The 12,716-nt window shown below is 33.8% G+C and overlaps 1 protein-coding gene across 2 annotated transcripts in view; it reads left to right on the top strand.

The window, feature by feature from the left end:
* Positions 1-923, top strand: part of LOC145263793 (polypeptide N-acetylgalactosaminyltransferase 11-like) — a 77,449-nt gene extending 76,526 nt beyond the window's left edge. For both annotated transcript variants that reach the window (XM_080120851.1, XM_080120852.1), the window contains exon 13: positions 29-923. In XM_080120851.1, coding sequence (XP_079976977.1) covers positions 29-178 — 150 coding nt within the window. In that variant the 3' untranslated portion in view covers positions 179-923. The remainder of the gene's footprint in view (positions 1-28) is intronic.
* Positions 924-12,716: the final 11,793 nt, after the last annotated feature.

Below are 12,716 nucleotides of genomic sequence, written 5' to 3'. Positions count from 1 at the left end.
TCTGTTTTTCTTTTTTTTTTTTCTCCAGGATGCACCGACGTTGTTGTACAACACGGCAAGCGGGAAATGTTTGAATGTCAATTCAGATGGGCCAATACCATATTTAGAACTTGAAATTTGTGATAGATCAAACCCGCAAATGAAATTTTATTTCAAAACCATAAAAAGATTTATTTGAACAGAAGACAAAACAAAAAAGTTGTTTTTATTTTTTTTTTTTTTTTACATCATTCATACGACATCTTGGTACTACTTTAACTATCTACAAGGCAAAACTATCCACACTATATGCCTCTCTACTTTGGCTTGATATCTACAAGGAATAGATTACTGAGCCTCCGGTGACTTCTTGTTGAATAATTGGCTGAAGTGTCGTACAGTCTCTTCTTTGAACGTTAGGGTTAGGCTCGTTAACTCCACATTCTTTTGAAATTATGTGAACTATTTTGCTCGTTCTTGCATCGTGTTGATTACAATACAAGATATGCATAGATTGCAATACACGTGTAGATATCGTACCAAAGTAGATTCAACATAGATTCACGGCTCAAATAAAATCTCCTTGGTATGGCTACGTTGTATTGGCTCATACGAAGATTAGTTCACTTTCTCCATGTGATGTTACCTCAAGTAACAGCACAAACCTGGATACTCCACCAGACTAGATGAATTCTTGTTCTTGAATCCAATAAGATCAAGAGACCACAAGAAAGTTTTATTATAACATATTTAAATGGCCGATTGTGGAGAGGAAAATTATGTTCCCAACTTTTTACTAACTCGGTGTTTGAGAGATTAACAAGAACTTTAATGAAATGTTCAAATATCTATGTTTTAATATAGAAATCAAATGTTAGACCAAGGAAAGTGGGCTCTTTGATTTCTGAGAACATTGAGTGAATTAAAATGAAACCAAAAAAAAAGTCAATATCATACCGAAATAGATTCATGTTCTGCAGATAACAAACCAAAACAACATCGACATTTCTACAATTTGTAATTATTTTCATATTCAAATACTACGTATAAGTTAAGCAAATATATTTTAGAAATTTTTTAGATAAGGGTTGATTCTTTTTTTTTTTAATTATTTGGACTGCGGTTCTCATTTTAAATATTATTCTCATGTTTTCACTGATGTAACCATCAATTTTCTTCAGATGTATCTTATTGAACTCAAGAATTTTTGTGTCAAACTCAAGGCATCTGCACGGAATTTCAAATGAGGCATTTTATTTAATCAACGGAGATAGAATGCTCTCATTCCATCGGCCATGAGCATGTAGAAGTCTAAAGTTATTCAGAATTAGATTCTTATTCTTGCCCATACTATGGTTGTCACTTAGAACTGATTATTGCTTAGCACGTTTATCTGTTGTGCTTTTTTTTTTTTTTTTTTTTTTTTACATAGGCATCACCACATTATCAAGGCCAAGAGGCCACTCAAGGATAAGGGTTAAAGAGTGTACAGTAGAAATTGGACAATATAGTAATCATTAGTAATGAAAATTTGGTAAATTTGATAACTTATATGGAACGGCTCATCAAGAACTTATTTACGTTAGACTTGAAGACAGCCATATTGTAGTCAGCCGGAAAGCAGGAAAACGGAAGACAATTCCACAGGCGTGCAGTTCTAAGAAAGAAGCTTTGTTCATGGAATCTACGTTTAGGTTTAGGCACAGATAAAGAGTGGGGGGAATTATTGATAGTGTTTACAGCTAGACGAGTGTTTCTTGTGAAAGTTTGGTGAGGGGTGACTATAGACTGAAGCTCAGTTGAACACTTTCCATGAAAATAACGATACATCAGAGACAAACTCGCAACATCTCTTCTGTGAGATAGAGGTTGCAAGGAAGAGAAAAGGACATCTCCTACGAGGCTACGAAGTCTATTTTGAACTCTATCAAGGCAGGCCAAGTCCTTTCTAGCAGCTCCTGCCCAGATGTGGCAACAGTATTCCATCCTTGGACGTACCTGGCTCTTATATAGATAGAGAATAGCATCAGCAGTGAGATATCTACCGGATCGATAGAAAGATCCCACCATTTTTCCAGCGGCCTTGGCAACAGATTTGATGTACGTGTTCCATTTAAGATCAGGAGTAATGGTCAAGCCAAGAAGCTTGTTAAAACTTGAGGCCTCCTGAAGACGAGAGCCATTCATTTCAATTGATGCCAGATGTGGATCAGAATGTTGATGATGTAAAGAGAGAAGCTTGGTTTTAGATGCATTAAAAGTAACCAGCCACTCCTTACCCCATTGTACTACATGCTCAAGATCAGAGGAGAGAGAATTGGAGAGAACTTGGTCGTTTACTGTCTTAGATGTGCTACCATAAATGGTAGTGTCATCAGCATAGATGTCTACAAATGATGTAAGGATGTGATTTGGAAGATCATTAATATAGATCAGGAAAAGAGTTGGGCCCAGGATGGATCCCTGAGGGACACCGGCATTAATACTGTGAGCTTCTGATTTTTGCCCCTCAACTACTACTCTTATGAACCTATCAGAAAGAAATGATTTAATAATTGAGAAGACATTTCCAGCAATACCATAGCTAGAGATCTTATGAAGTAAACCTTTATGCCATACCCTATCAAAGGCCTTAGATATGTCAAGAGCAATTGCCCTAGAAAGGTTGCCTCCGTCGAGAGATTTGCTAATCCTATGAGATATAACTGTAAGCACATCAGCTGTAGATCTAGCAGAACGGAAACCATATTGAGTGTCACTAAGAAGGTTATTTTTGTTGAGATGGTTGATTACTTCTGTATTTAACACAGATTCCAGCAACTTACTCATGACGCACAGGAGACTTATTGGCCTGTACTGAGAGGGGGATGAGCGATCACCTGAATTCTTAAATACAGGGCATACTGATGAGATTTTCCAGGGAGATGGGAAACTATTCTCCTTAAGACAACGTTTAAACAGTTTTGTAAGTATGGGCGCTAGTTCAGGTTGAAGTTTTTTGAGTACTATAATTGGAATACCGTCAGGGCCAGTTGCTTTACTGGAACCAAGGTTTTTGATTAGCTTGGCAACATCACGTACAGATATACGTATATCACATAGCGTGTTTTCTGATACAGGAGGAAATATTGGGGGTTGGCAGCCTTGATCGCAAAAGGTAGAATTAGCTGCAAAGTTCTTGACAAAGAGTTTGGCTTTGTCTGATGCTGACGAGATTACCTCAGGTCGATTGATAATAGATTGTGCTATTAAATGTTTGAAATTCCGAGTTTGACACGGTGCACCTGAAGAAGGTTGGAGGTTATATCAGTGAATTATTTATGTCTTGGAAATTTTGAGATGAGGATTCTTTGAATTCTTCAGATTATTCGGACTACAATTCTCATCTTAGATGTTTCTCTGATAACGCTTTTTGTTGATATAACCTCTGACCTTAGGGTATGTGTATGGAATTTCAAATGGAGCCCTTCATGAGTGAAAGCATGCTACCTCCACGGATTAATCCACGGAGGTAACATGCTCTCATTCCGTCAGCTATGATCGAGTAACATTCGTAATTATATTCTTGGCATCACTCGCACTGAGGATTGAATTTTCAACCTATTCAGATACTTTGTACAAGTGAAACAAATATGTTTTGGAATTTTTGAGATGAGGGTTGATTTGGGGGGGGGGATTATTTGGACTATGGTTCTCATTTTCAATATTATTCTCACGTTTTCACTGATGTAATCATCAACTTTCTTCAGATGCATCTTATTGACCTCAAGAATTTTTGTGTCAAACTCAATTTATCTGCACGGAATTTCAAATGAGGTTCTTCATTTAATCCATGGAGATAGCATGCTCTCATTTCGTAAGCCATGACCGAGTAGTAGTCTTAAGCTAATTCGTAATTATATTCTTGACATTACTCGCACTGAGGATTAAACTTTCAATCCTCAGTAGAATTGGTAATTATTTAGTACTTTTCTCTGTTGTGCTAGCACTGTGGACATATTTTGAACCACATGTAATTCGGCGTTCGCTCGGCTTTGGCTGCAACATGACGTCAACAGCTGGATTTAGCTGCTGAAATAACATGTTGATCAGCCAATCGTTTAATTACAACAATTTTATAATAAAAACAACAACAACAACAAAAAATACTTCTTTAATCTTTTTTTAAAAACATTTCCTTAATATTATTTGACCTCCCCCCCAAAATAATTTTTGCTTCTTCTAACCTTTTCTTGGCAGTTATTTAAAAAAAAAAAAAAAAAAAAAAAAAAAAAAACGAATAAAACACCAAATTACGGTAGGTCTTTTTTTTGTTTTTGATTTCTACATTTTACATATATTCATTTTACTATTTTCTTTTACGTAACGTTATGATTTTATCGGCAACACGCGGCATAATCCGGCTGTTGATGTCATGTTCTGGCCAAAGCCGAGCAAACGCTGAGATACGTCTGTTGTGCTAGCACGTCCACAATGCTAGCACAACAGATAAAAAATTTTAATAATTATCAATTCTTCTGAAGTTTGAAAGTTGAATCCTCAGTGCGAGTGATATCAAGAATATAATTACGGATTAACATAAGACTACTACTCGGTCATGGCTGACGGAACGAGAGCATGCTACCCGTGTGGATTAATCCACGGACTAAAACGGTTTTGTTCAAAATTCAGTACAGACTTCTGAATTCGACATGATGCACCTGAAAAAGGCTGGAGGTTATATTAGTCGAAAAGTTATGAGCATAAAATCCCAACTGAGAGCAGTAATCATAACAATCATTAACATAAGTAATCACAAGTAATCTGAATGATCCAAATAATAAAGACATACAATTTGGGCGATTTACTACAATGTCTGTTGAGTGTGTATTTTTTTAAATTTTGTTCAAATTCAATAGGCTTTTTAATTTATTCGCTCAGCAATTTTCTCTTTGCTTATTAATTTCACTGTGGGACTATCCTCCGTCCACATACACAAGTCCTCATCCTTCAACCCAAAGCAATGCAAACAAAATATGGTAGAATTATGTTTACAATCATCTGTCCATACACTTTATCTTTATAATTGTGCAGCTGTTAATAAAGACTTTCTAAGGTTACCTTTTCAGATTAAAACTGATACTTATAAACATTCACAATTTCTTTCCCTTCATGGCAGTCTTATAATATACATAACAAACCGTCCCCTACAATTCTTCATTTTAAACTAATACTTAATAAACATTGCATACTATTTTTCGATTTCATTTGTTACAGATGAGGGTTTTTTGGGGGTTTATTTTTACTCACGTTCTCCCCCAAACAAGATATATTGCTACTTGGACGTAAGGGGCTACTAATAAGGATGATGCTTAAGAAAGATTAAGAAGATGTTGGTTTATGTTACATTTGAACTTCTGTATATCAGTACAGTTAGGGATGCAGGTAACAGGAAGGGAATTCCAAAGCCTAGCTGTTAAAGTGAATAAGTTATTCGGTTTTTGATGTACTTACTGCAGCATCTGATGAAAAAAAACTTGTAGAGCAATGCATTTTAAAATGAAATTGCAACAGCTAATAGTACAAAAACTATATATATATATATATATATTTTATTATAACAACTTAACAAGTTTACCTATTTGTACTTGAAACAGCATTCACCTGGAGTAGGTTGAGTCGGCTCCATTCATCCTGGTCGCTATGTCTCTCATGAAGGCTGACCAAGCCTAATGATTTGAAGTCAGCGAGTAGATCATCTCTTGCCACAAGTTTTCGAATTTTGTGTATTCAGAACCCAGATTGGGATTCCAAATTAACTTTAACTGTCATCAACCAGTTTTTTTCTTTTTTCCAGAGGAACTGAGGCTATTGTTTTATAGATGACCTCTCCTGGTTGACGACAAAGGGTACGACACAGCCAGTGTACACGTTTCGTGAGGATGACTTCTTTGATGGAGTTAATTTTGCAGAAGAAACATGCTGTCTGATAAAAAGTGTTGCCATCGGACACAAAGGATGCGATGCAGGCAGTTGTGATAGAAAATTTCCAATTGCTTAACGTTTTCACTCTCATTGGCAAGCACCTGTTGCCATAACAATGGAAGGAACCATATTGCAAATAACAGCTTTTACCAATTAGTTACCATAGGAACTGGATCTAGTGCATCATTCATGACACGATATAGTAGCTTGGCACATGGGTCAGTTCCCATAAAAATGTACATTGATGCCCGTTCTTCATTATGAAATTGCTAAATATGGTAACTAGAGTAACTCTGCTTTAAGACAGAACGTACATGATGATGTAGAAGGATTATTTTTAAAAAAATGATTAAGTTGCTTGATTTTCTTCTCACTTAATCTGAGTAATTGTGAATGCCTTATGTGGAGCATACTATCTCTTGCATTAACTCCATAGCATGCTTGGATATCCCAGGCACCAGACTGTGTCATAAATTAAGTAAGAACTAGCCTGAGTGTCTAGGAATGGATTGAATCACATGGAGGGCAAGTGTGAGATTTTCCTGGTGTTGTCCACACTAGAGTATGTGGCACTTGAAACATCTAAAAAACTAAAACTTGATAACGATGGTGGTCATTATTATCAAAGTTGTTGAAGTAATATGTTCGTATTCCCCCGAGCATAAAAGTCATTGAATGAAAATAGCTATTCAGGCATGTTTTTAAAATTAAAAATGTATTTGGTCAGCTCTTATGATGCATTGGCATATATAAAAAACACGAAAAACACCCGTCTCGCTGAATCCACTGTAAAAAATTTCCCCCACTCTATATCTGTGCCTAAATCAAAACGCGGATTCCATGAGCAAAGCTTCTTTCTTAGAACTGCACGCCTGTGAACTCTGTTCCGTCTGCCTACTTCCCACCGGACTACAACTTGGATGTCTTCAAGTCCAATGCTAACAAATTGCTAATGAACCGCCCCCTTATGTAAACACTTCATCAAATTTCCACACTAATGTAATGTACTTGCAATAACCCTTATCCCTGAGTGGCTTCCGGGCCTTGATAAGTGGTGATCACTGTGTAAAAAAAAAAATAAAAAAATAAGATGATTCAATTAAAATTGAAAGTTAATTTGCTTACAGCAGTGTTGGTAAATATAGGAGTATATGAACAAAAATGGGATAAACAATATCAGATTAAAAAAAAAAAATTTGATAAGACGTTTTGAAGCTTACTTTCTATTAACGACACGGAGATAGGAGGAAGATGTTAATACCTGCATTTCTTGGTGAGTTGATGTCCAATGCAACATTACCTTTGCCAAGGAGGTTAGGTTCCTATTTACAAGGCCTCCCCACGGGACAGAGTTAGACACCAGGGTCGTTTTTAATGTGAAGAAAAGGAACAAAAATAAAAATTGTCTCAGTCGTGAAGGATTTCTCCTCCACTGACAGAGATCAAGAAATTGAAGTGTAGATCTGAAGAACAGATACTACACTTTGATCTTGTTTATATATTTTATTGCTTTTAAAAATTTTGAAAATACAATTAAGTAAAAAACAAAAGATCTTTAAACAACAAAATTAGGCACAAGGCCCTACAAGAAATTGGGGAGGGGAAGGGTTCAGGGTCTTTGTGACTAAAGTGATTAAAAGTAATAAATGTAGACTTTGGAATCTTACTCTTGACTGGCAACATTTACCAAAATACCTCATTCACTCTATGGATCTTAATCTAACTAATAAATCCCCAGCATTTAAGAATCAAAAACATATTTACAATTTATAAACAGTTGTCTGTGTGTTTGTGTATGCATTTTTTTTTTTTTTTTTTTTTTGTGTGTCTTGACCCGAAGGCCAAGAAGGTTATGTTTTTGATTGAGTTTGTTGGTTTGTCACTATGTTTATTTATAGTCTAGTGTCCATATCACTTGACCAATCATCATCAAACTTGATCAAAATATCTTATGGTTTGATTTAGAATTGAGTTAATTTTAGGATGTTGCAATCAAGATAAAAGTGAAAATCACACTTTCAGCAAATTCCAAATAATCCATTTTTGTTCAAAAGTTTTGTAAAAGCAATAATATGCAAACGTTGGGTGGCAAATATTTATCTTTTTTACCCACACAAGTAAGACTTAAAGACAATCTAGGCTTTCTGCTCGGTCTCTGTAGTAAATGTACATAGGATTAAAACATGGCCGAATGTAAAGATTAATGTTCCGAAATAAATGCTGGGCCGAGCCGCATTTTTTTTTTTTTTTTTCCTGCGAATTCTGTAACATACGAGAAACATTTTACCTACATTGCTTATGTAATAAACATATTCAAACCAAAAAGTTAAATTCTTTTTATTTTCTTTGTTTTTTTTTTCTTTCATTTTTTTTTTTAAATTTGTTTGGAGGATCATTATCCATTTCTTGAATATGTAAGTAAATATATTTTATCATTTTGTTCAAGTAGCGGATGCCAAACATTCACACACTTTCTCATAGATTCCAACTGAGAGATCTTTTTAAGAGTTTTACCATCACTTGTTTGAATCTTTTTTTTTTTCACTTGGTTCACTGGGTATATTTGTCAGGTACTTTTTGAAATTTGAGTCCAGTTGCTCCTATAATTACTGGAATGATGAAGATCTTCCTAAGGTTCCAGTTTCTTTTCATGTTGTACATAAGACATTGGTATTTTCTCTCATCTCCGTTTAACCCGGCATCAATTGGGACACTAACTTCTACTAAGGTTGTTTCTTTCTCTTTCCTGTCTCATGTCACTATGTCAGGTTTAATAGTTTCGTTACTAGGTGCGTAGCTGTAGGAACTGCTTAATAATAGTGGATGGTGTACGACTTATTCCCAACTGTTTTATCTGGTATAGCTTTACAGGACTTGCTGCTATGCTGGATATTCAACATCTTACAGGTTCGATTGTGTTGCATTATATTGTAGGGCAGGTCGATTTGTAACTTTTTTGTCAGAAAATCAACATGGCACTCGTGATGATAGTTGGGATTTGATGTGATAAGAACAAATACCAAAAATTAGATTCCCATCTTGAACAGAAAATTGAGCATTTAATTTTAAAAATCGTATAGAAAAATGCTGAAAAATCCTTCATTTTCACAGCATTTTTCACAACACTGACTTTGAAATTTCACTATTTTTATAAAATATTCAATTAAAATTGATATATTTATATGATATACATTGAAACAAAAATAAATACATGAATTATAATTTTAATTATGAATCACACCTAGCAAAATATCTCAACTTTTACTGCATTGATTAAACAAAAATTGTAAAAAAAAATAATAAAAAAATGCTAATTAGCAACTAAGTTTTAAATTTCACAATTCAAAAAAGATATGTGGAGATGTATTAAACAATATAACAACTTGATACAAGTTACAGAACCATGTATTTTAATTTGTTATTAAATGCAATATAAACTGTTATAATAGAACTAAATTGTTCTGTATACTTTCGAGGAAAATGAAGGTCTAATTTGCTGGCACGATGTCTTTGTAATAATGTGTCCATGACTTGCTTCCTGCCCATATACAACTTTTTGAGAAAAATCAATCAAATTGGACAAGTGTGTGGCTGCAAAATTGATAGCAGTAATCTTTTCATTTTTTTTTTTTTTTGTGTTGTTCACTATTTCTGGAAAAAACAACACAAAAACTAAATTATTTGAAAACACTTATTTTTTTTTAATATTTTTGCGATGTAATTTGAATAAAACTAATTTTTGGGTAAATTAAGAAAACTAATAAAATTTAATGGATAAATATTTATTTACCTAATGGACAATTCATCTGATTTTATCATCGATATATTTTCCAGAAGTAGTGCAAAAGCACTATATTTTGAACTGTTTAAAACAGTAATTTGGATTTCAGTTAACTGTTTTGTTCTCTGAATCATATTAAAATATACTGTTGTTGGTTAAAAAAAATATTGTTGGTTTTGATCTAAAAAATAATATTGTTGGTTTTGATCTCAAACCAACAATATTTTTTTGTAGATCAATTTTTCTAAGTTAACTTCTCCACAAGAAATGCCAACAGCATACTCAAAAAGTAGCTTCTGGTCTTCACACTTAAATTATTTGTTTCTTCTGCTGTCAGATAATGATGATCGGGAGGGACACTAATTTTTTAGAATCCTACTTGAGGCAAATCTTGATAATTATTGATACAAAGTTTCCCCAAAGGACCAGTAAATGTTGTTAGGCTTTTTGTTGTTTCATCAATTAATTTAAAAATTGCTGTAAATGGTAGTTCTAGTAGAACCTGAAAATTGGAAAATTTGCATGTTTAATAATAGAGCCAGATTACATAATAAATACCAATATATTATTTTATTTTCCACAAAAAAAGGAACATAATTGCAGGTGAATCTATAGAATTAATTTTACCTACTTGTTAGAAGGACAAGTGCAGATTATGTGCCTTGTTTGACAATTTTCTGTCTTGCACTTTACTGCAAAGTCATCAGATTTCAAGACAGAAAGTTTACAGCTACAAGAAGATATATCAAACAGTCTGTGTATCTGTTCATTTATTCTTTTCACTTTGATTGCTGCAAGAGATTTTCTGTCAATCTGTTTAGCCCTCTTATAGCAAAATATATTGATCTTCTGTCCTATATAATGTTACCTTAACAAGGGCAATTGTGGATTGACTGCTTGCCGAATACTAATTATTTCCTTGGCAATTAACTTAGAAATCTCACTATTTTTTAAGTGGGGATAACTGTTTTCGAGGAAATAACTAAACTGGGTGACTTATCGTGAAGTTGGGGGTGCTGTTTCATCCAAATGACAAGTTAGACCAGCAATATCAATAACGAGCGTGTTTTGCGACGGTGAAATCTAAAATGTTTCCAAACAAAAAAAAGTTCCTGAAATGAAAAAGCGAACTTTGGTCGTTATTATTTAAAAAAACATAATTTTGCCTTTACACTTAATATTTATTTTATTAATTCATTATCCTCACTCATTTTATTTAAAAATGTAGTTTAAAAATTATTCTAAATAATGATTCTATTTTCTTAACAGCACGGATTGTTTTGATGACGGGACGTTCTTGACAATTCACCGAAAAACTTTTAATCACTTCAATTTTCAACTTTTAAAGTCATTTCCTCAAGCAAAGATAACGATTAAAAATATTTTGTGTAGGTCTTTTCTATGTCAAACCCCAACTATCATCACCATTGCCTCACCGGGGTTCCAAAATCGACCTGCCCTATTGTATAGTCGCAATCTCCCCAGCCAATGTGAAGAGTTAATAAGGTTTACTGTCTGACTGAGATAATCTGGGGTAAATTTAGTGAGCATCCCTAAATTATCTCGGTTAGATACTAAATTTGATATGCTCTTCTCACTTGATAAACGTCATTCAAATTGAAATAAACTCATAAGATCGAGCTGAGTTTATGTTTTTCTTTTAATTTTCTTGTGTGTGTGAGAGAGAGAGATTGGGAGAACCAAGAGTAATGCAGAAAGCCGGTAATGTGAATAGAAAACAAAAACAAATAGATTAAATCATTGTCTGAAGTAGTTTTACCATCTAAGGACTTAACACTACTTCAGACACATCAGTAGCCCAGCTACATGATTGTGAAATATTTTTGATAAAAAATAAATACTTGTTTACTGTCGTCTCACATACAACTTCATCTGCTTTTGTTTTCCATTTGCATTGCTCTTAGCTCTTCCAATCTCTTATATATTTGTTTACCAGCAATGCTTCAAGCAAACTACCTATTCCTCTCATATATATATATATATATAAAAAAATGACTAAAAGTCTATATTCAAAATTTCCAGATGTTGACCAGCTTACTGTTTATTCCTTTAACTACTTAAAGGAATAAACGATCAACATGTTGAAATTTGGAATATAGACTTTTGTCATTTATCTGTAGTCACATTGAGCTTCACAAATTAAAGGATTGGTATAAATAAAAAGTGAAATATAATTGGATAAACATTTCCCATAAACATTGTGTATGTATGTGTGTGTGTGTGAAGTCTACAGACTCGAAATTTGATACACGGGGTACTGAGATTTGGGAAAAGCTATGTGATCGGTTTTCATCCAGAAATTTGCCTGTTAAGGGGTCAAAGTTCAATGATGTGACCTTTGAGAACTCTACCAAACTCCGACAATTTTGGGTCTAAACAAATGAAATTTTAGATATAGGTTCCTTGGACATGGATCTAACTTAACTTGATTTGAGCCCAAAACAATAAATGTGAATGGGTCATAATAGGGGTAAAAGTTAAAAAAAAATTGACTCATTTTTTTTTTTTTGGCTCAACATACACCTCCAAACACCCAGGCAACGCCGGGCTGAAATGCTAGTATATATATATATATATATATATATATATATATATATATATGTATGTATGATTTATAAAGATGCAAGTAAATAAACCAGTGTAAGATAATATGGAAGTGAAAAACAGATTAAAACTAGGCCACTTCCCAATACACAAAAAAATATAAATCCATCCCCGCCAAAATCAAACAAAGAGGTGAATTAGAGGCTAAGTGAAGAGAGAGATTTGCTTATGTTCATTTATCAAATATTTATATGCAAGTTTTCACACCCCAGTAATAAGAGTACCAGAGGTCAGTTCCCTACATTCAACAATGCTGAGGAGACATAAAATGGCTGAAACACATTAAAAAAATAAGCCCAAATTTGACGGGAAAAAAATAAATGTTCAAAATATCAAATTAAGTAGAAAAATATTCAAAACTCGAAAG

Source organism: Euprymna scolopes, chromosome 39 (assembly GCF_053919585.1).
Source record: "Euprymna scolopes isolate OS-2025 chromosome 39, ASM5391958v1, whole genome shotgun sequence".
Classification (NCBI taxonomy): Eukaryota; Metazoa; Mollusca; class Cephalopoda; order Sepiida; family Sepiolidae; genus Euprymna; species Euprymna scolopes.
Note: the sequence above shows the minus strand (reverse complement) of the source record. Positions and strands in the feature narration are given on the sequence as shown.